The sequence below is a fragment of the Ipomoea nil genome, unplaced genomic scaffold (genome assembly GCF_001879475.1).
Source record: "Ipomoea nil cultivar Tokyo-kokei standard unplaced genomic scaffold, Asagao_1.1 scaffold3192, whole genome shotgun sequence".
In the NCBI taxonomy this organism is placed as follows: domain Eukaryota; kingdom Viridiplantae; phylum Streptophyta; class Magnoliopsida; order Solanales; family Convolvulaceae; genus Ipomoea; species Ipomoea nil.
The window spans coordinates 668340-693646 of NW_017619620.1; the positions used below are offsets into that span (position 1 = coordinate 668340).

Genomic DNA, 25307 nt, shown 5'->3' on the forward strand with positions numbered 1-25307 from the left:
GGAAATCATTTTCCGTTGACTTTGGAAAATAGGCTTGTTTTGGAGGAAAATGACTTCCCCTTTTTTTGGGGGGAAGTCATTTTCCAACTTTTACACCACACCACCACCATCACACCACCACCGCTACCACCACCAACACCATACCACCGCAACCACTACCACCACCAACACCATACCGCCACCACCACCGTACCACCGCAACCATCGTCGCCGCCACCACCACCACCATACCACCGCAACCATCGTCGCCGCCGCCACCACCACCATCATACCACCACCACTACCACCACCGTCGTCGCCGCCGCCGCCGTCACCACCATACCACCGCAACCACCGTTGCCGCCACCACCACCATACCACCGCAACCACCGCCGCCGCCACCACCACCATCACATCACCGTCGCCGCCACCACCACGACCATACCACCGCAACCACCGCCGCCGCCACCACCACCATACCACCGCAACCACCGTCGCCGCCACCACCACCACCATAATATTTTTGATATATTATTAGTTATTTTTTATTATATTTAAAATTATTATTATATTATTATATATTATTATACATGTTGTAATATTCTAAATAAAATAATCAAAATGTTTAATTATACAATTCTACTCATTTTCCAGAAAATGAACCAAACACACAAAAACAGTTTTTCAGAATGCAACCAAACACTGGAAAGGAAAATGTTTTTTCGGAAAATGACTCATTTTCCAGAAAACATTTTCCAGAAGTCATTTTCCTGCTTTCCAAACGGACCCTAAGTTCTCAATGGCGGTTTGAATTTGATCATAATAGATACTACTCGCGCTAAAGAGGACATGCATATCACTATGGTGGTGTTTTTATGTTCTTAGGTCTAGTGTTTGCACCATGTGGGACTGTGGGAGAAAGTAACATTTTTCCTCTAACTATTTTAGTATTATTTGGTGCAAACATTTTCGGCTAAACTTTGATTATGATAAGGAGTTTGGCCAAGCATAGGAAACCTAAAGACATATATACATTGACGACATTGATAATGTAGTTATTTAAGGTTATTCAGTCCTCTAGGTGCTCAATTAATTTCTAATATGCAATATAGAGAATTGAGTGGAAGTGAGAAAAAAAAATAAAAAAAAATAAAACACACAAAAATATATGGCCAACTACGTTGGAAATACATCAAATATTGGAAGTTAAATTTACTGTGACCACACAAATGCTCAAGTTTTGCAAACTTAAAGAAAACTCTTAAACATAGTTCAACATAGTACATATGATGAATGTATAGAAAGGTTGGATTGCAGTAATATTGCATTTACATATATAAAGTAGAAGTGCTTTAGCACTTAATTTCCTAAATATGTAACCGATAGTTTGGAACAGCCCTTAAGTGTTTCGCACGAGTTATTACCAAACCAAATTCTTCAGTCATGTCCAACTCTATTGGTAACATACTATCTGGAAGTTTCCAATCAAAACAATGCACTAATTGTGCCACTACTAGTCGGGTCATAGTGATTTCAAGTTGTAAACCAGGACAACTTCTTCTACCAGAGCCAAAAGGAATGAGTTCAAAATTACACCCTCTATAATCTATATTGCTTCTTTCAAATCTCTCTGGGATGAATTTCTCAGGATCAACCCACACATTTGGATCACGCCCAATTGCCCAAACATTTACAATGATTTGTGCTTGTTTTGGTATGTGAAAGCCGTCAACCACGCAATCCTCCCTTGCCTCATGAGGAATAAGTAACGGTCCGGCCGGATGAAGTCTAAAAGATTCTTTAATGACCATTTCTAAATAGGTCAAACCTTCCAATTCTGATTCCTCCACCATTTGACCCAAACTTACCTTACTTTCTAATTCTTGTTGAACTTTCTTCATTATTTGTGGGTGCCTCAAGAGTTCTGACATTATCCACTCAATCATGGTTGCTGAAGTGTCTATTGATGCAGCAAATATATCCTACATGCATGTAATAATTTTTTAGTTAAATAATTATAGAAGATACAATATACATACATATATATTGAAAATTAAAAAAGGCAAATATTTAAATAACTACCAACAAAGTAGATTTGATATGTTCACGAGTGAATTGAAACTCGGTTTCCCCAGACTTGAGAATGGACAACATGGTATCTACCAAATCCTTTGTCATCTGACTACTGCTCCCACTCTGTTCATGGTCATCAAGGATCCTCTCAAAGAAACGATCAAAGACTTTGGTAATGACCTTTATTTGTCTAGTCAATCCTTGAAAGTCAAACTTAGCAAGATAAGGAAAATAATCTCCAAGATTTGGTTCCGCTGCTATCTGCATAGCTTCTTTAATCACAGCTTTGAAACCCCTCTCATCAATGTCCTTGATCTCGTACTTCTTCCCAAACACCATCCTGCAACTCATGTCTGCAATTAATTCACAAACTTTACAACTCAAATCAACAGCCACACGATCCAAGGCCGCTTGCTTGAGTGACTCAATAAGACAACACAATTCTTCTCTTCTTATGGGTTGAAATGAATTGATCTTATGGTTACTAAGCAACTGTAGTGTTGCCAACTTGCGCATGTTGCGCCAATAAGGGCTGTATGGGCTAAACCCCAAATTCTTTTGACCATAAGAGAGATACTTAGCTGCCTCGTGAGGTGGTCTGCTTGCAAAAACAAGGTCATGAGTCTTGAGGAAGAGCTCTGCAGCCTGAGGGGACGAAACAATGATAATATCAGCCAAACCGAACCGCAAATGCATGATAGGACCGTACTGTTTGGCTAGCTTGCTCAAGTCCTGATGGACATTTTTACCAAGCAAGTGAAGGTGTCCCAAAATGGGAAGCCCTCTTGGACTTGGTGCCAATTTCAATTTCTTGCCTTTCATCTTCTTTACAAGGCCATGAATGAGAGACACAGCCACAAGAAGCACAGCAAGCGTTGTCCAAAGCCATGCCATTTCTTTCCTTTTTTGTTTAGTTTTTGAATGCATTTATCAACGTAACATTGCTTAATTATATATAGAGCTGCAACTCTGCAACAACTAACTCACTATGCACAGAAAGAAAAACGTTTTAATGACTTGCGTGTAGGATCTCTCGTTAGGCAGTGATGGATTTCGACACTCAGTATATTGGCCATGTTTGGTAAATGATTGTTAACTGTTAGCGGATTGGGTTAGTTAGAGAATATAACTAGTTGATAACATTAGCTGATTGTAGAAAGGTTTTTGGTAAATTAACTGTGAGAGCTGTTTAGTATAATTTCCTTTCTCAAAAAGCTAATTGAAAAATTGCTTTGAACAGCTTTTTGAATTTTAGCAGTTTGGAATTACAAAAAACTAATTAAACAAACACTTATATTTATTTTTTAACCAAATTAAAAAGCTAATAATGATCAAATAAGTAAAAATTAGCCTATAAGTTAACTATTTTACCAAACAGGACCATTATATTTTGACATTTTGTGAATAATTTGGAATCTCTTGGTACGGTGCCAATAGGATCGGACTGTGGACTGTCAAATCAAATTAAATCGATTTTGATTTGTTAAATTCAAGAACCGGAACAGAAATTGCCGATTCCAATTCATTTGAAACAAGCACATTCCGGTTCCAAACCGGAATATTAAAAAAATAAAATAAAATTTGTGAGCATGTTATGCTGTAAATGTTGGAAAAAAAAAGGCATAAAATGGCATACTAAGTGGCTATTTTGTGGTACAATTATCAGGGGGTTCACTTCTGATTTGGGTCGGGTCAAAGTATATTCGGGTTCTTCGTAGTGAGACGAAGAGATTGATATATTGTACGCTCAAAATGGTTAATGAGTGAATTAGATATTGATTCTCAAAGTAGACCCATTTGAGTTGGGAAATGAAGGAAAAAAGTAAAGTTTTTGTCCCACAGTGGTTTGGGAAGTGGATTTGCACCACTATTTATACAAGAGCCCTTTTAAGGCTTATTGAATTGTATAGTGATTGCTGTAATTTGGGGCAAACAAATAATACCCGGAGTATTCGGGTTGTCGAACCACAGAGAGGTGGTGTACTAATCACTAGCTACTAGGTTACTCATATGAAACTAATCCGAACAAAACTTGAAGGTTGATTGATTGCATAAAATAATGAGCAGAATAAAATAAGTAACAAGGTTTTGTAGACAATAGAGCAAGATAGGATTCTTGGGATCACAATGTTTAATCACCTAGTGCCAATTAATGTTTGTAATATTTGGTTTGGAATTAAGATTTGTATGGGAATGCAAAGTGGAATCGAATTACTCCCGTAATCTCTATTCCTAGTGAATTTCCACTCCCATGGCTTAAACACCCAATAAGATCAAAGATCAGCATTCAATTATTCCTAATTACTACCATCTCCCGATGAGCAATAATCTAGAATAAACTTCCCCTAATAAGTTCCCCTTTCCCAAGGACCAACCATTAGGTGCAATCGTGTGTGCCCTAATTTATGCCCCAATTCCCATTGGTGACACAAACATGGCTGTGAAGCTAGTAATTTAGGCCTTTAACCACCAACAACAACAGATTAAAACAAGATTGCAACACAAATCATAAAACCAAACATAAATATATTAAGAAATTAACGAACTAGGCACATAGGTTCATAAACAAATTCACCCAAAAATCCCTAAGGAATTTAGCCAAGCATGGCTAAATTATACATAGCAAATATAAATAAAGAATCACAAATCATCAAAAGAGTACAAGAATTGACCAAGCGATTCTCCCGAATCTCCGTGGCTTCCTCCTTGCTTCCAAAGATAACTTGAGCCTCTTGATTTCTCTCTTTCTTGTCTACAAAGAACTCTGAAAATCTCTCGGTGTCCCCTTAGGGTTGAGGAAGGAGGAATTTTATAGTGGGTACAAAGTTGAGATGAAATAGGAATCTTGTACAAAATTGGACTCAAATTATAATTCTTATATTTAAATAAGAAATTGCCGTCCACTATTTTGGAATGATGAAGTAGCTAATTTGATTTCTTTCTTTGGGAATGGTGCCCCAATGATTACCTAATCATTCTTCAACCCACCATTTTAATTTCACTTTGCCGCAACATTGTGGCACCTCGCGTCATTCTCGACGCGTCGAGCTATGGCTCGACGCGTCGAGACCTGATGGTCTCGACCGGAAGACTTTCTGGAAATTTTCGACGTGTCGAGCCAAAGGCTCGACGCGTCGAGTCCTCTGGGCACCGAACTTGTCCAAAATTGCTCAAAACTCATCCTTGAACTTCCCTTGCTCATATCTTTGACCTAGAATGGTTCAAAAACACTAACAAATACCGTAAAACATTCAAAACAAGTGTGAACCATAATTAAATGATAATAGCAAGGAAAATATGTATTAAATAGACAAAATTAAAGAACTTAATCACTGTGATGATTCAAAATAACTATAATAACAAGCAAATATGTGATAACATCACCCCCTCACACTTAGGCTTTTGCTTGTCCTCAAGCAAAACCAAGGAATAATATCACAATCAAAACATACAAATTACTCATCCTCTCTCTTGCACAACCTTTCAAACCACCAACCCACTTGCTACAAAACAACAAGCTTCAAGAATCAAATTAGTTTGGCACATAAGAGACCCATTTCCAAGCCAATAACCAAGTACCAAGAATTTAAAGTGTGTGAGGACCAAGTGTGTACAAGTACTCAGTTGAGATTATGCAAGACACGGTTCATGAATGAGATCCCATAGGTTTGCCTTTCATACTCCCCTAGATCAAATCTAAGAATACATGCTGAGATCAAATAGGACTTTATTAAGCTTGTAACGGGGCTACGGGTGATGGCTAACAAAGAAGTGGTATGGAAAAATTAATCAAAAAGAGAGAATGTCACGATTTATCTAAACTTTTCAAAATTTGGAAGAGATGAGATAATCATAATTCCAATGAGCAAATTTCTTTTAAGAACTTAGCAACTCTTTGGTAAAGTGGGGATCCGAACTCAAAAACTTTCAATCTCTCTTTTTTTTTTCCTCATTCTTTTCTTTGGACTTCTTTTGGATATAGCAAGATAATTTTAATCCAAACTTTCATGACCCCCACACTTGAACATTTGTAACACTAGCTGCTCTTTTTTTTTTTCGTAGCACAACTCCATAAAACTCTTCTTACGAAAAAGATAAAGATAAAAGTTTCATTCTCTCAAGGGTGGAAGGGAAATATTTGGCCACGGGCTAAGGGTTATAATAATGGGGTAAATCAAAGAAAAACAATCACAAAGAGGGGATAAGTGCTTAGCACTTATTTGAACAAACAAAAGGCACAATGGGGATACGAAGGATAAAAATATATATATAGGGACAAGTTTAAAGGCTATGGCTAAACAAAAATGGCCTAAATCACTTCAAAACATGCAAAACTTAGACATCACTTAGGGAGTAATGAGGCAAGTTCTAGCAAAACACCCATGACCGGAATCTCACATAAGCCTTCACTAGCAATGAAAAACACAAGATCAAGAACTAATCCAATTATTAAGTGGTTAACAAAGCTATTGGCAAGAGAATAGATCAAATATGTGTTACACCTCAAATCATCCATCACAAATTGAGATGCAGCGAGCACCACTAAAACAAACCACAAACCAACAAGAGAGAGTAATTGTAACTGCATGCTAAGACAAGTAACTTATTCACCAAAAATAGCATATGAGTCATCCAAGCAAAAGCAAAAATTTTTAAAATTTAGAAATATCCCCAAATTAATGATTCCTCCCCCCACACTTAAAACTTTGCATCGTCCCTGGTGCAAGAGAAAAGAGAAAAACTATAAAACAAAAATAATCACGAACTAGAAAGCAATAAAACTAAATAAAACGAATCTAGAAAGCAATAAAATTAAACTAGAAAGCAATAAATATGAAAGAAATAAAGGATAACATGGGGTGCCTCCCATGAAGCGCTAAGTTTAACGTCGCTAGCTCGACCTAACCCGGTTATGGAGTGCTCATCCTGGTTGATCCGCGAGTTTGATCTCATCACCCCATAGACTCTTCAAATGCAAATACTCATCATGTGTCACCTTGAGAGTATGGTCGATGTTCAAAATTGACTTGCATTCAATGATTTTTGGCTCATCAAGAACATTAAATTCCACTTTTTCCTCCCCAAAGTCAAAAATCATGGACCCTTTCCTTGCATCAATTATTGCTCCAATAGTGGCTAGGAAGGGTCTCCCCAAAATGAGTGGAACGTCTAAGTTCCTTTGGACATCTATCACAATAAAATCACAAGGCACAAAATACTTGTCCACACGAACTGGGACATCTTCAAGGATTCCAATAGGCTTTACGATTGATCTATCTGCCATTTCTAGGGTGAATTGGATTGGTTTTGGTTTTCCCAACCCTAACCCTTGACAAAGAGTAAGAGGCATAACACTCACACTAGCTCCTAAATCACAAAGGGATCCCTTTAACGGTCGGCCTCCAATCACACAAGGAATTGTGAACTTTCCCGGATCTCTATGCTTAGGTATATTCCTCCCAATTCCCGGGGTCAACGCTCGATACTCTTGTGCCCCAGCTACCATCTCTCGTTCCCCATATTTCTTTTTCTTAGCTAGAATCTCTTTCAAAAATTTTCCATAAGAGGGAACTTGTGAAAGCAAATCAAGTAAGGGAACTGAAACTTTCAAACTCTCAACAATCTCCAAAAACTTTTTCCACCTACTTTCTTTTGTTGTTTCAAATTTTTGAGGAAAAGGCAATGGGGGTACATACCTTCTCACAGGTTTCTCTACTTCCTTTTGGACTTGTGGATTATTTTGCACAGCAATTGGCTCATCTTCTATACCACCAAGTATCTCTTCAATCTTCTCCTCAACAGTCTTTTTAGGAATTGATGCTTTGATTGGAAGAGGTGGCTCTTCAAGTATTTTGCCACTCCTTGTAACAATTGCATTTACATGCTCCCTTGGATTTTCAGGCATAGCTGGCAACTTCCCTGTGACTTTAGTACTTGATATAGAAGGTTGATTTGCTAATTGCCTTTCAACCAGATTTTGGCGAGCTTCCATTTTATCCATCCTTTCTGTAATCTCTAACTGACATTTAATCAATTTTTCCAGCAAAGCGTCCGTATTCGATTGTGGTGGGGCCTCTGAAACAGGAAATTTAGATTGAACGTGAGTACCTTGATAACCCAGAGGACCTCTATTAACAAAGTGTTGAGGGTTGGCAGCTCCCACTGGGTTGCTCCATGAAAAACCGGGATGGTTCCTTGAATTATTAGGATGGTAGGTCCCTTGAGGTTGGTAAGACTGTTGATGAGGCCTATTATATCCCAACATATTAACTTGCTCCATAGAGGTTTGGGAGTTTAACTCGTCGATACAATCCCCTGAATTGTGATTTTGGCTGGTGATTTGGGCAAGTTTTTGAACCAAGGAGACCACATTATCCAACTTTGTTGACAAATCGGCTAACTGCCCCGCATCATGAATTCCTCCTACAAGCTTTTGTGGAGACCTCTCCGTGTACCAAGTAGATCCATTCATAGCAATTTTCTCCAATAGTTCCTCGGCTTGTGTTGGCTCTAGAATCGTGAACGAACCACCTGAAGAAGCATCCACCAAAATCCTAGAATTATCCAGCAATCCTTCATAGAAAGACATCATCAAATCCCAACTCTGAAATCCATGGTGTGGACATTGCCTCTTCAATTCCTTAAATCTCTCCCAAGACTCAGTGAGGGACTCAGTTGCCAGTTGCTTAAAGTTTTGAATTGCCCTTCTCATCCGTTGAGTTTTGGAGATAGGATAGAACTTCTTCAAAAATTCTCCATGTAATTTGTCCCAAGTGTCAAAATGGTTATCTGGATGTGAGGATAACCAATCTTCAGCTCTGTCCTTCAGTGTAAAGGGAAAAAGCCTAAGTCTGACGGCATCTTGAGTGACTCCATTTATCTTGAAAGTGCCACAAAGTCGTAGGAACTTGGTGGCGTGAGCATTGGGATCTTCCGTGGGCATCCCACCAAATCGATCTGCCGCAGCCATGCTAAGTATGGCCGGATTGATCGCAAAGTTATTGGCCTCCACATTTGGAATATTGATGCTACCATGCTCCTCAACATCCGGAGCAAGGTAGTCAGACATTGATCTCCCTCCAGCTTGATTTTCTTGTACCTGTGCCATCCTAGTTTGTTTCCTAAGAAACTTGGCTCTTTTCTCAATCTCAAGATTCAAAGGTAATAATCCTTCTTTCCCACGAGATCGTGTATGCATAAAAAGCCAAGTTCTTAGATTCAAAGCAAAATCACACTCAAGAACAAGAAACTTGTTATGGATTAGCAAATAAAATAAATAAATTAAATGAATAAAAGAAAAAATGAACTAGACTCCTAAAGCAAGACTTTCACTAATGTCAGTACGTAACGCCACGTCCCCGGCAACGGCGCCAATTTGGTTGCTGTAATTTGGGGCAAACAAATAATACCCGGAGTATTCGGGTTGTCGAACCACAGAGAGGTGGTGTACTAATCACTAGCTACTAGGTTACTCATATGAAACTAATCCGAACAAAACTTGAAGGTTGATTGATTGCATAAAATAATAAGCAGAATAAAATAAGTAACAAGGTTTTGTAGACAATAGAGCAAGATAGGATTCTTGGGATCACAATGTTTAATCACCTAGTGCCAATTAATGTTTGTAATATTTGGTTTGGAATTAAGATTTGTATGGGAATGCAAAGTGGAATCGAATTACTCCCGTAATCTCTATTCCTAGTGAATTTCCACTCCCATGGCTTAAACACCCAATAAGATCAAAGATCAGCATTCAATTATTCCTAATTACTACCATCTCCCGATGAGCAATAATCTAGAATAAACTTCCCCTAATAAGTTCCCCTTTCCCAAGGACCAACCATTAGGTGCAATCGTGTGTGCCCTAATTTATGCCCCAATTCCCATTGGTGACACAAACATGGCTGTGAAGCTAGTAATTTAGGCCTTTAACCACCAACAACAACAGATTAAAACAAGATTGCAACACAAATCATAAAACCAAACATAAATATATTAAGAAATTAACGAACTAGGCACATAGGTTCATAAACAAATTCACCCAAAAATCCCTAAGGAATTTAGCCAAGCATGGCTAAATTATACATAGCAAATATAAATAAAGAATCACAAATCATCAAAAGAGTACAAGAATTGACCAAGCGATTCTCCCGAATCTCCGTGGCTTCCTCCTTGCTTCCAAAGATAACTTGAGCCTCTTGATTTCTCTCTTTCTTGTCTACAAAGAACTCTGAAAATCTCTCGGTGTCCCCTTAGGGTTGAGGAAGGAGGAATTTTATAGTGGGTACAAAGTTGAGATGAAATAGGAATCTTGTACAAAATTGGACTCAAATTATAATTCTTATATTTAAATAAGAAATTGCCGTCCACTATTTTGGAATGATGAAGTAGCTAATTTGATTTCTTTCTTTGGGAATGGTGCCCCAATGATTACCTAATCATTCTTCAACCCACCATTTTAATTTCACTTTGCCGCAACATTGTGGCACCTCGCGTCATTCTCGACGCGTCGAGCTATGGCTCGACGCGTCGAGACCTGATGGTCTCGACCGGAAGACTTTCTGGAAATTTTCGACGTGTCGAGCCAAAGGCTCGACGCGTCGAGTCCTCTGGGCACCGAACTTGTCCAAAATTGCTCAAAACTCATCCTTGAACTTCCCTTGCTCATATCTTTGACCTAGAATGGTTCAAAAACACTAACAAATACCGTAAAACATTCAAAACAAGTGTGAACCATAATTAAATGATAATAGCAAGGAAAATATGTATTAAATAGACAAAATTAAAGAACTTAATCACTGTGATGATTCAAAATAACTATAATAACAAGCAAATATGTGATAACATCATATAGCATAAGGCTCTCTCTCTCGCACGCATGGGGGGACTTGATTCAATCCCAAATTGAGTTTAAACAAGAAAACGACCCTCATTTAAAAATCGCGGAGGGTTCGTGACTCTAAGTCAGATCGATAGTCAGAGGATATTCTTAATTGGGAAAGACCTCCAATATATGTGCAATTGGGGATATTCATTGCGCGGGTAAGTCTGGACATATACATAATCTTTTCACAACTGGTGTTGTCTCGATTGACCACGTAAAGTTAAAAGACAATATAGCAGATCCGCTAACCAAAGGGTTAGACAAAGAAGTTGTGGAGAAGCTGACACGAGGAATGGGTCTAAAACCCTAAAAGACAATATAGCGGATCCGCTAACCAAAGGGTTAGGCAAAGAAGTTGTGGAGAAGCTGACACGAGGAATGGGTCTAAAACCCTTGGACTAAAAAGTTCTATAGTGGATACCCAACCTAGCTGGCACCTAGGTTCAATGGGACAACTAAATTATGGAACGAAGCATATCACTGTGAGGGTCTCGGACTCCCTACCACTCTTCGTTAGAACAGTGATTACCGTACGAGATTAGCTAGGGCTCATTTCTTCACAAACTCTTGCAGAACCAGGAACGGTGACCCACGACCAAAACGGGCACAGCCATGAGAACAGAGCATAGTTGGGAGGTTCCTGTGTGAGATATGTCATCGTCTACACAAACGGCAGTCGGTTCAAAGACATCGCGTTCTACCGTACAGCCAGTAGAGTAAATGAATCTTCACAAAGGAAGGTTCAAAGGGTGCGGTAATCCCTACCTATCCTATGCAGGGATCGACTGTTGAACACAGTTGTTTCCGATTTCAAAATACCCTGAAAATCAATTTTCATTCATGTGGGGGATTGTTAGAAAAAAAATAGTTTAAAATGGCATATTAAGTGGCTTTTTGTGGTACAATTATCAGTGGGGTACACTTCCGATTTGGGTCGAGTCAAAGTGGATTCGGGTTCTTAGTAGTGAGACGAAGAGATTGATATATTGTACGTTCAAAACGGATAATGGGTGAATGAGATATTGATTCTCAAAGTAGACCCATTTGAATTGGGAAATGGAGGCAAAAAGTGAAGCTTTTGTCCCACATTGGTTTGGGAAGTGGATTTGCACCACTATTTATACAAGAGCCTTTTTAAGACTTATTGAATTGTATAGTATAGACACGCTCTTTCGCGTAGGGGGGTGCAAATCAAATCCCAAACTGAGACTGAAAAGACTTGATTCAAGCCTAAACTCGTGTATGCGGGCACGAGCACGAATGTCGTCTGGAAAAGCCATTGGTCTGAAGCACCACAAGAGTTCGTGGTTCGACCCAAGGCCGAACTGAACCTTCTCTTAGAGAGAGACAGACGGGTAGGATTGGGTTTCGATTGTGTTGTGCGAGCTAGTGCATTATCCGAAAATGTCTAACGCCGGGAGGCTTGTACGGGGCATTTAAACAAACACTTTGCCCTCACCGAAAATGTGTCTAATGCCGCCCGTAGGAACTCCCCCAATGGGAGGCTTGTACGGGGCATTTAAACAAACACTTTGCCCTCACCGAAAATGCCTAACGCCGCTTGTACGGGGCATTCCCCCAATGGGAGGCTTGTACGAGGCATTTAAACAAACACTTTGCCCTCACCGAAAATGCCTAACGCCGCTTGTACGGGGCATTTAAACAAACACTTTGCCCTCACCGAAAATGTCTAACGCCGCTTGCCTAGATCTAGGTTTCCAACACCATCCATGAAGTTGGGCCCCACTCCAAGTCATCTTCAACAACAAGACATCCACAAAGATCATCTTCAACAACAAGACATCCACATAGTCAACAATCAATCAAACACCAAATCAAAGCATCATTGCAACAACAACCTAGCCACTAGTCAACAATCAATCAAACACCAAATCAAAGCATCATCGCAACAACAACCTAGCCACTAGATTTAACCAAACATGATTAAGATCTCAAATCAAAGGGTAAAAGGAGATATAACAATAAAGCACAAAATAGATTTTACCCCAAATTATTTAGATCCACCAAATACGAATCGTTGATGAAGATCCACTACAAGAAAAATCGTGAATCGCAACGGACTATATTCCGTTGCAATTTAGCGACCGAAATTGACCTTATATTTAAGACATTTTGTATATGTTTCGGTTTAAATAGAATTAATATAATTGAATTGTATATGTTTCGATTTGATGTTGGAGATTATAATTGAATTGTATTATATATTGAACAGAGAGATAGTCTTATATACAAAGGAAACTCTGCCGAATTTTTTCTTACTTTAATAATTTCTTTTGTTTGTTAAATATAATTTGTAGGAAGGGCAATTGGGTCATTGTCCATCGTATTATGAACTGTTCAAGCATACACATACCAAACAACACGATGGGCAAACATTCATAGCTGAAAAAACCAAACAAATTCATGTAAGTTTAATTTCTTTTAAGTTTTTAAAATATATATGCATTTACATATATTTTGTACTAAATCTCTTACATATTTTAGGAACAAGTTTTATCGCAACGGTAGATATTGGCAGAAAATGGGGAGCGGGTGGATGATAATCAATTATACTATGACGCGGTTGGTGGACACGATAAGAAAAGAAGAGTTTATGGACTTGGTTCACATGGTTATTCTGTTGTTCACGGTCCAACTAATGATAACACTTCTGGCAATATGACACCAACATTGCGACCACCCAACAATGCTACTTCTACTTCTACAAATGTACAACATGAAATTCAAAGTTTGAAGGAAACTATTCTCCTTATGCAACAACGACTTGATGCTATTGATGGCGGGAGAGCGGATACTTCATCATCACCTCCATCTCAAATCAATTGATTTTAATGGTTGTTTGTTAATGTTGTTTAGACTTGAATTGAATATTATTATGTATTAAGTGTGGATTTATAATGTAATATTATGCTATTTTTTATTTTAAAAACATTCATTACTATTTAAAATCACAATTTTATTTTAAAATAATTCAAAAACGCGATGAAATCATGATGGAATATAAGATTTGCGACGGAATATTTGTTGCAAATGATGCGACGGAATTACGACGGAAAACATTTCCGTTGCGAAATGGGCGACAGAATTGGCGCCGGAAAACATAATATGGTGACGGAATATTCGGTTCAGAAATAACGACGGGTTTGCGACGGAAACAGTTCCGTTGCGAAATGTGCGACGGAATACTTCCGCCGTCAAATGGAGACGGAAATATTCCGTCGCGAATTCCGTCGCCAAAAGTTGCGACGGAATTATTCCGTCGTCTATCAAAATACGACAAGGTGATAGACGACGGAATAAATTCCGTCGCCATTCCGTCACGAAACGCGATTTGCGACGGAATATTGCCCATTCGCGACGGAAAAGTTCCGTCGCGATTTTTCTTGTAGTGTACTAGACAATTGCTTTCAATCTTCAATGCTCCTTTTGCAAAATCTAGCAATACAAAGTGTTTGCTAATGTTGATCTAAAATCTCTCTCTTGAAACCTATTCTAACCCTACTAACCTCTCTCTAAAATCTGATTGTAACTAGTGAAAATCGCTCTAGACAAAGTTGGCCTCCCTCCAGGGCGTCGGGGCCGAGCTTTGAGAGCAAATCCGCGTCCCCGTTTTGACTTCTGGGTACCTGCAAGATTTCCTAGAGGGTCAATTGACCTAGGACCTGGAGTACCACGTCGTGTATCTCCTCATCCTCTCCTCGTTGGCTTCAATGATGGAATATATGAACCAAGGGGTCCGAATTATACAACCCGAGTATAGGATTGAATATAAGGAACGAATAATAAAATGATAATAGGGGTAAAAATATTGTATTAGTTGGATGTATAACGCTATTACAGAGGTTCAGGACGTGTAATAACAAGACAACCATAATAAGAAAGTAGAAGATGTCTCAATAAGACACCGGGTAGTGCTTTTATACTCCCGGTTGAGCTAAGGGTCCAGGGTACGCGGGAGGAGTCGCAACCACCGCCGCGAGACTCGCTCCACGCGAGGACCCGGCCCCTTGAGCAAGCACGGAGCTCGGCCAAGGGGCCGGTCATGGACTCGGCCGAGCCCATGGGGCCGAGCCCAAGGGGGCCGAGGCCGAGTCCGTGAAGGCAGGCCGGCTCCACAATGAGCCAGTCCATGCCGGGCCGACCCCGGGTGGTTCGCCATGCTTCACGGGTAACTCGTTTAATTCGGGGTCCAACCCGCTCCGTATTGCTTTGCTCCAAAACCCGCTCCGTGATTATTCCATCATTTATAAAATCAATACCTTAGCTTATACGTATAATAAAAACTTGCTAATTTTCATCGAAATATCTCTTAAAAATATACCATAATTATGATTACATGTCAATTCAAACATCCCATTCATGAACGTTTAGTTTTAAGGTTATTTATCTATAGTTCACATTAGGGGTGAGCACGGAGCGGATTGGAACAGATTTGGGGTGAATCTACATTCAATCCACTGGAGGTGGGGATCCAATCCAATCTGATCCCTTAAAGTAGGATTTGATGGATTGGATGTGGATATAATATCTTATTTTTTGTTTAAAAAATAAAATCAATTATAATACAAAATTTCAAGTATTGGAAAATCAAAATCACAAAAAAAAAAAAAAAAATCAAATACAAACAATTAATTTGAAATTCAGACTAATTAATATTAAAAATATTCATTCATTTTTAATTCTTCGTTCATCTTCAATGTAGTGTTGAATTTGGGATTGTGACGAGTGAAGAAGAACAATCTGACTCTAATAATGAAGAAAGTGGCAAGTTGTAAATGATAATTGAGAAAGAGAGACCTGTGAACGGAGCAAACCATTTGGCCAGTCCCCTACCACTTAGTATGCTGACCGTTGGGACGGAGGATTAGTCTTCTGGCTATCGGCGGGAGGGATACCTTTGGGCAACTAAAAAAAAACAAATTAAAAAAATAAAAAAATAAAAAAGAAATAGAGACCTAAAACCTTATGCTAAATGTAGAAAAATTAAATTTAAAAATAAATTATAATTTTAGATTTGGGCTACACCGGCCATAGGGGATTCAGTGGTGAGATACTAGGTTTATATATATATATATATATATATATATATATATATATATATATATATATAGGTTTAGTTGAACGATTTCGATATAGTGGATTTTGAGAAGTCACATCCGCATCCAATCTACAAGTGGCGAATTTCCATTAAATGGATGCTCATCCCATCCATTTTAGTGGATACAGATGGAATGAGAGCGAATTTGGTGGATTGGCACAAATTTGACAAATCCTTACTCACCTCTACTTCACATATTATGAACTTAGAGCAATATCAAAATTACTTGACATGAACTATTTATAGTTAATAGATTATGTATATACATATGTAAGTTTATGTACCTAAAATTAATAAATTATGTACCCAAAACAAAAATGAATATTGACCAAAAGAAAAGAAAAAAAAAAATTCACGCGAATTTAAATAAAATGACTTCATTTTGAAGTAGGGTTGACGATATAATTTGCGCACGAAAGAAGTGCAGGCCAAAATGCCAAATGGTGATGATGATGAGCGACAATACGTGCCTTGGTTGTTTTTTAATGGATATGCACAAAGTAGAAATTATTTATTATTTTGTTAATTGCAAAAATTTAACAATTTCTTTAATTCTCAAAGTAAACAAAACATAGATGAACTTATTCATTTGATTTCTTTCACTCTTTCTATGGTGTCAAATTTTTATGACGAGATAAACGTGTCGCCACTAGTTATGGATATACACGGGGTGATCTAATTGATACATTTGACTGGGTTGAATCTAGTTGTTAGACCTTTAATTTCATGAATTGGCGTTTTGAAAAAATTAAATAGTGATTGGTGCAACAGTTTTTTTTTTCCAAATGGATTGTAATAATATTTTTCAAGAAATGGATGAATAATGAGTGGTGAACCAAATAACAATTATTTCATGAATCCTTTAGCATCAACGTAGTTTTACAGTTTTTTTTTATTCTTTCATCTATGGCCTCTAACACAGTCACGTTTTTTAATAACTTTTTTTAATATTTAACACACACGCCAGCACACACACACTCCTTCCTTTATGGCGTCAACACAGTCACATTTTTTAATAACTTTTTAAATATTTAACACACACACACACACATATACGCATATTATGTTTCATATTTTGTTATGAATATTTTTATAAAGTTTAAATGTGTTTTATTTTTCGCCCATATTTAACAATATTTACAACTATACTTCTTAAGTAATCTTTTTTTTTTAATTATCTCTTTTGTTTTAATGGAAAAATTTTCTGAATCCGTCCCTACTTTTTCGCCCCCCTCAACCGAATTTCTGGCTCTGTCCCTTGTGTGTATAAATAAATAAATAAATAAATAAATAAATAAATAAATATATATATATATATATATATATATATATATAATATAACCCTAAACCAAATATGATTATATTACATACCTCAATTTTAACCAACACAGGAATCTAACACTTCATGAATCAAACGGCCCCTAAAAGTAATCTAAGAGGGAAGTAGCCTATCCAGTGTTAAGAGCTAAACATAGAACCATACAATGAACAAAAATAACAAAAGTTCGGACTGAAGGCTTATTGTCAAATGAGAAGGCTTAGGGTGTGTTTGGTTTGGGAATCAGAATCAGAAATGGAAATCAAATACTTGGTAGCGGTATGCATTTTGGTAAAAATATTTTGCATGTTTAGTAGTATAGTGGAATTGGAATGATTACTAATATTAATGTTTGATTATATATGATCCTATAATGGGAATAAATGTTTAAAAAATACAAACTCAAAAAATTAAGGCAATTGATCTTAATATAATGACATCCAAATCACCACTATGAACAAAAAAATAAAAATCAAAATAAAAATCTAAAAGCAATAATCCAAACTTAAAAATCATATTACCAAGATGGGATGATACACATTTTTAATTAGAGAATGTGGTTTTTAATTGAAGGGATAATCAATTTCCATAATAGTGTTTTAAAAAGTTGTCAATCAAACAGTAACTATGATTTTAATTCTCATTCCTAGTGTGTAAACTCATGAACCAAACACACTCTTAGTCAACATCTCTGTTTGTTAGTTCAATTGATAAGTATCTCATATGGTATTTGTCAGAGTAATGACTAATGACACAAGAGTAAATTTCATTTTTTATCATAAATTTATTTATAAGTGTCATTTCACTTTTAGTCTTTTTTTTTAAGAACATCCTCTATTGGTCCACCCTCCCCTGTTTATTTGTAATGTGTTGTCTTCGAATCTCTATTAATGAAGTTTCTTCGTTTTGGTGTTCAAAAGTAGTTTAGTCTCAATATAGGTAACGAGAACTATCACTTGAATTTACAAGTCTTAATCAACAAGTTGAGCTAGGGGCGAGATTTTCATTCTTCTAACCATAAAAAATGTGTCATTTTAAAGAGGAAAAACTGTATTTTTAGTTTCTCAATTGTTTCTTGTTAGTCATTTTAAAAGTTACAATTTTAATCCTGGAGCAATGAAACTATGGAATTCTATTAAAATTTTACTAATACATATGTATGTAAGTTTCTTCTTTATTTATAATCTTCTTACTCTCAATATTTTATTTGTAAATTAAAAGACTTGATATTTAGAGGTAAAGGTGGACATTTCGGGATTTGATTCATTTTTTTTAAATTTTTTTTTTTTTTTACAAACTGCTGGCGTATATTAATGATCAAAAAAATTCAAGTCTATACACAAGGTGACCCTAAAGTGGCCACCCCCCAAATATGTACATACTTGAAGCCGAAAGTGGCTTCAAGCCACTCATAAAACTATGGCCATACAGCCTAAGTCTACTCAAGGCCTACGGCCTATAAACAAACAAGGACCAAAAATGACTACTCTATAGTCTAGCTCCTAACGAGCCATATATATCAAGGCCAAGGAGGCTATAGCCCCCTAAAGACTAGTCCTCCCTTTAGTCTCAAACTTTAAAATCCCATTCCACCAACCTTTCACAAGACCATAGTCAAAATTGGGCTCCCCGTCCCACACCAGGGGTGGGACCGATGCCATCCAAGAGAATCCTTTCTACCCTAAGCCTTCCTTAGGCCAAGGCCTCATTCCCTACCGGCACAGCGCACTGTGTTTTTCCCAGGGGAACTTAAAGGACCCGACCTAAGCAAAGACTCTCACCTCCTTCCACCCTCCTACCCAAGGCTCACCCCCCGTGGCACAGCGTACTATGTTTTAGTCCCGGGGGGCTTGTAGAGCCCCGATATGAGCAATGGCTCCCTCCCATATCACCCTTAGGCCAAGGACCAACCCCCTCGGCATAGCGTACTATGTTTTAGCCCGGGGGGCTTTGAGGTCCCGACCTAAGCAATGAATCTCCAAAAACTCTCAACCAATCCCAAATCCAATCCTTTCCTTCCTTTTTCTGTTTCTCTTTTTCCTTTTCTTTTTCATCATTTTTCCACCTTATTCCACCAACTCCTTTCAATTCTTATTTCCATTTTTTCCTAAAGGATTCCATCTTTCCAAACACTCCCATCTCAGGGTGTGTGGTATACTTGGAGCCCAATCTCAACTCCACCTCTCATACATCAAACCAATGGAGAGATTAAAGCTATCAACCTCCAGGAGGACTATCCTTTAACAAGCCAGCGCCCCAACCCCATATATACTGCTGTTCAGAGCTTAAACTAGCATCATTGCTCTTTTCTTTGCCCTGGTACTTCCCAGACTTCCTCCAAAGCTGCTCCCCTTGCTTCATCTTCATCTTTACCTGCAAGAAAATGGCCTCATTTCTGCCATAATTGCATATCAGCCAACAATCATCTGCACAGCAGGTCAACTCTTAGAGCTTCCTTCCTGCTGCCAGTCCCTCATCATTGATGTGCCCCTCAGTGACTGCCCAGCATAGCAGCCCATCATTGGGTTACATAAGTCTAAAGACATAGGAGTTCTAGCCTCAGCTATCTCCTAGCTTCATAGACTTAAACCCCTTGTTGCTAATCTGATGGCAGAACCAGTCTCCACCTCCCAGGTTTCCCAGGCTGGTTCCCCATTCCTGTATGCCCTCAGATCTACCCAGGCCAGTAGATCATCATTGGGACTCATTCAACTGGGCAAGTCTAGTCTCATCTATCATTAGAATCATTGTCTAGACCCCTTGTAGCATCTAGGCCTTCCCTTCTTAAGCTTCACCTGAGCAGAACCAACCTCTGCATTAAGCTTCATTGGTCAGTTCCCCCAGAAATATCCATTAGATCTGCTAAGCCTCACACTTGCAATGCCTTGCAAGGTTCCTTGGCTTACATCTCTCCTTACTCTTTTTTCTCTCTTTTTCATACATTTCTCCTCTCTTTTTCCATCAGTTCAGTCCTGTCTCCCCCCTTATATCACCCTTGCACCCCTTCTAACCCTATACCACCCTCAACCCTTTCAAACCCAGAAGCCCAGATCACCCAATTCTATGACACAGAACTTCTACTCCAGGCCTCCCTCAGAATCAGCACAGGGAGTCAGCCCCAGGGGAAAACACAAAGTGTGGAATGCCTTCAAGAGCCAAGATTCTTCTCAGGCCCTTAGGGACACCACTAGTTTTACAAAATGTTATGTTCTTTCCAGAGCAGCTCTGTACCAAACAATTGGCTATGCAGTTCACCCTCTGATGACATGTGGCTCTTCCAACAGATTGGACATTCATCTCAACATCATGCCAGTCATCTGACTCTATACTAGCTACTGCAATTTTCTTTTTCTTTGCTCAATCCAAACAATCAGTGAGCATTTGAGCTACAAAACTCCCCCTATCCACACCTTCCTCTCTTGTGCCCACTCCAGCTATACAAAACTGTCCCTTAGAGTTCCTTATAAAGAAAGCACATGAATCATTCTGCATTGCCCAATTTATTTTCACAAAGCCTGGAGGTGGCCTGCACCAACCAGCTCTGTGTGTGATCCTTCCACGGCTAAAGCCTTCTGCCTTCTTCACTATAAAGGTCCAGTTTGGGGGAAGAGGGCCCAGGCTGGCCATTTCCTTTGGATGCAATCAGTCATATCTCTCACCACCTTGTAGATTATTCTTGCAATAGATGTCCTACCCCCTCATACTTACAGTGTGTATAATTGACCCACAGCTCCCAGAGTATCAGAACTGGCAGCCTTTGCCCTATGAACTGTAATAGCCTATTCTTGAATTTTGTGCCCCACCAGTCATAACACACATGCCTCTCAGTTCTCACATAGCAACCAACCCCCATTGATTTTGAGAAATAATCCCATACTCCTTTTGCTGTCTCCCCAGTCCCAAAAACATGCCTCAATGTGTCACAACCAGGGTTTATGCAACATGGGCATTTTGATACAGTTTGAAATCCCATTCTCCTTAATACATCATCCATTGGCAGCTTTTTCTTAAGTACCCTCCATGCTAGAAAGGACATCTTCCAAGTTAAACCTTTGCTCCAAATTTTCCTCTTCCAAAGCCTCCCTGGTTCCCCTTGCATCTGCTCCTGCTGTCTGAGAACTTTCTTTGCAGTTTTATATGAAAATTCAGCTCCTGTTAGGTTCCAAATGATCGTGTCTGCCTGCCCTGCCCTCAACTGCACACCCTCTCCTAGTCCTTGTGTTTGTATCCCAAATTTCTGAAGGTTCAATCTCCCTTGCTCAAAAGCATCAACCAGTGTTTCCTTAGCATTTTTTTTTCCCCTTAAGTTTAGGACATTTGCCAAGGCCCCTTGCCCTGACCAATTATCCCACCATAAGTTCAACCTTCCCTCCCCCACTTTCCACCTAATTTCTGACTCAATTCTGCCCCTGACCTTCACCATTCTTCTCCAAGTATGTGAATTTGTATATTGCCATCCCCTAATTACAGCATGAGACCCCTTACAGTACTTAGCTAGCATAAATTTACTCCAAATTGAGTTGCCCTTCCTAAAGTTCCACCACAGCTTGGCTGCTGATGCATCTACCATTACCTGCAAACTCTCAAACCCCACCCCTCCTTCCTGAACTGGCTTGGCCAATGTTTCCCATGAACTCCAATGATACTTTTTCCTTCCACCTGCCTTTCCCCAAAAGAAATCAGCAATGATTCTCCCTATTTGTTTAATCACAGCCTTAGGGGGATTAATGGCATAGCAAATGTGGGTTGGCATAGCTTGTATGACTGACTTGATCAAGACTGCCTTTCCTCCTTGTGACAAGAGCCTTGTCATTTTTTTTTTTAAATTTCAATATCGATATTTTGATATTAAAATAATTATACCATTCAGTTTAAAATTATAGTTCGATTCAATTTGAAAAAATTCGATTTTAGTTCAGAACTAATTTGGTTTGATTTAAGAACCTCAATTTTAAACATTTCTTAATTTTTCGAGCACATTACCAAAGAATACATATTCACATAGTCCAAATCTAAAGTCTAAACATTAAATAACAAAATAGCAATTCAAAGTTTGAACACAATATTAAGTACTCCGTACTAATTACCAAACATCGATTGGCTTTTTTACTCAACCGACTCTTAAGTTGACTCACTTGGTATGTTTTGTTGACAAAATGAAGAATAATCCATCTATATAATTAATATTTGTAAAACAAGTGGCAAATACTGTATAGTTAATTTTTAGACACAATCCATCATTCCTTGACAAAATATATTTCCAATGCACTGAAAATATATTGCAATATTGAAAAATAGTTCCAGTGCATTGAAATACTATTTTCCAGTGCACTGAAAATATATTCCAGTACTAAAAAATAATATTCCAGTGCACTGGAAAATATTTTTATGTGCACTGGACAACCACTGATCTCGCGACGAGGCTCGTGAATCTGCAACTGGGCCTGAAGCTAGCCTTCAAGAGGGTTCGAGAGAGGTCAACTCAGTCCGACCGGCCCGTCAGAGGAGAGCCGGGGGAAAAGATCGAACTAACACGAAAACCGACGCCCTAGGATTACTCGACCAAGTTCGCCAGGAGTTCAACCGCTGGAAACAAGAGCACGGCTCCAGCCCGGTGGAAACGATCTAGCCACTGCTGCGAACCCCCTTCATAGTTGAAGTGATGAGTCAGCTTTATCCGCACGACCTCTAGGTCCCGGGCAGCAAGGATTACGATGGGAAGACCGACCCCGAAGCGCACGTCAACTCATACTACGACAACATGCTGATGATGGGCGTCACCGATGCTGTGATGTGTCGAGTCTTCTACTCCACCTTGACAGGTAGAGCGGCCGACTGATTCAAATCCCTAGAGTCGGGATCCATCACTTGCTTTACTTACTTGGCGACGAAATTCGTAAGGAAGTTTGCAACGTCCCGAGCAGTCAGAAAACACTTCATGTATCTGGAAAAGGCCAAGCAATTGGAAGGCGAGTCGCTTTCTGATTTCCTCGCCAAATGAAAAAACACGGTCGGTGAAGTGGAGCCTATGGACAACCAAACAGCGATCAACATGCTGCATTCTTGCCTTCGGGCGAGGGCGCTGTACAAAGACGTCATCCTCCACCCCCCGGCGACGTACGATGAAGCTATCCGCCGCGTTACTAACCATGCGAACGCCGGAGAGGCAATTGCAGCGAAACGGCTCCAAGAAGGGGGCTCAAGCAGGGGCCGTTTAACACCCCACTTTTCTAACTCTTAATTACATTTCTAAACAGTCATTAACATAACTAAGCAGCAGCGTAAAACTAGAAGATAAATAGTGGGAATATCACCGCCACAACCACCACTCTTTGGTGATTGCACAGGCTAAAAGGGTAAAACTAAAAATAAGATTAAGTCTGGGAACTAAGAGTAAATACTGGCAACATAAGGGGGAAAAACGTCACCCCAAAAATTTACAACATCATCAAAGAGTATAAAGTCATAAGTCTAAATCCATAACATAATCATCAACCAAACTAGAGTTTAGATTTCTCTATCTACGAGACTAATCTAACTCGACTTCTTCACACAGCTGGGCCCACCTGAAAGGAGTTTTGCAAGCAACACATAGATAGACATGAAAAACACTCGTTAACTCGAAGCTAAGTATAACCACACTCAACCATGTAAGCATTCTAGCATATACTTCGAAAACAATTGATATCTTTATAGCAATAAGCTAATCTCAAATCATCTTAAGATTTATCACATTCTTTTTAGATGCTTGCACCCTATAATATCAGCTGGCATACTTATATGTGTACAAGACTGTTCACATAGATTCAACAGCTTATAAACTTTTCAAATAATTTAACAAGCAACTCATGCTTACAAATTGGATCATGTTAAAAGAACATAAAACAGATGTTCACATGCTTTCACATTCTTATCACATAACTTGATAAGTAGAGCTTCTACTACAACACGATAAACATGCTCAAAAGAATATATTAAGTCAAACTTCTCGTTATACAATCTCTTACGATGCTCTATTCGCATACAATCACGTATAACATTCTGATCATACTTCTTATGCAATCTAGTGCAATAATATACTCATATTCATATGCAATCTCGTGCAATTATATAAGCATACTCTTATGCAACCTAATGCAGCAATATACTCATACTCATATGCAATCTAGTGCAACAATATATTCACACTCATATGCAATCTAATCTAATACAACAATATAATCATACTCTTATGCAATCTAGTGCAACAATATATTCACACTCATATGCAATCTAATGCAACAATATAATCATACTCTTATGCAATCTAGTGCAACAATATACTCACGCTCATATGCAATCTTGTGCAACCATATACTCATATTCATATGCAATCTAATGCAACAATATAATCATACTCATATGCAATCTTGTGCAACAATATAATCATACTTATATGCAATCTAGTGCAACCATATACTCATACTCATATGCAATCTAGTACAACAATATAATCATACTCTTATGCAATCTATTGCAATAATATACTCATACACTCTTTTATAAATTAGAGTACTTTCTGTGGAAGTCTCTTTATTACTTTCTCGAGTCTCTCTGGACTCTCTTTCTTTCTCTCGAGTCTTTATTGACTCTCTTTCCTGAGTCTCTGTTGACTCTTTTTCTTTCTCTTATACTTGTAGACGGTTTAGGGTTTCACAAAAGTGTGAATTACCCCATCGGGAATGACATAATTCCGACTCAATATCTCCTACCGTCTACGGAACCAATCTCGTGGTTCAAACTCTGTGGAATCAGGTATCGAACTATTAGTGTGCACACCTCCTAACCAGGATTCCAAGCCTGGCGGGAAGTTTCCAACCTCGTAACGTGGGAATACACCGCGTTACATATACTGGGACCGCAATGTCCATACAAATCTTTCGAGAGGAACACAG

At 38.7% G+C, this 25307-nt stretch overlaps 1 protein-coding gene across 1 annotated transcript; it reads right to left on the minus strand.

Annotated features, from left to right (window-relative positions):
* Nucleotides 1-1346: 1346 nt before the first annotated feature.
* LOC109168183 (cytochrome P450 CYP736A12-like) lies at nt 1347-2946 on the minus strand. Its single transcript, XM_019317223.1, has 2 exons — nt 2062-2946; nt 1347-1961 (listed from the first exon to the last, which is right to left on the minus strand). Exons 1-2 carry the CDS (start codon nt 2944-2946, stop codon nt 1347-1349), a joined length of 1500 nt encoding a protein of 499 aa, XP_019172768.1.
* Nucleotides 2947-25307: the final 22361 nt, after the last annotated feature.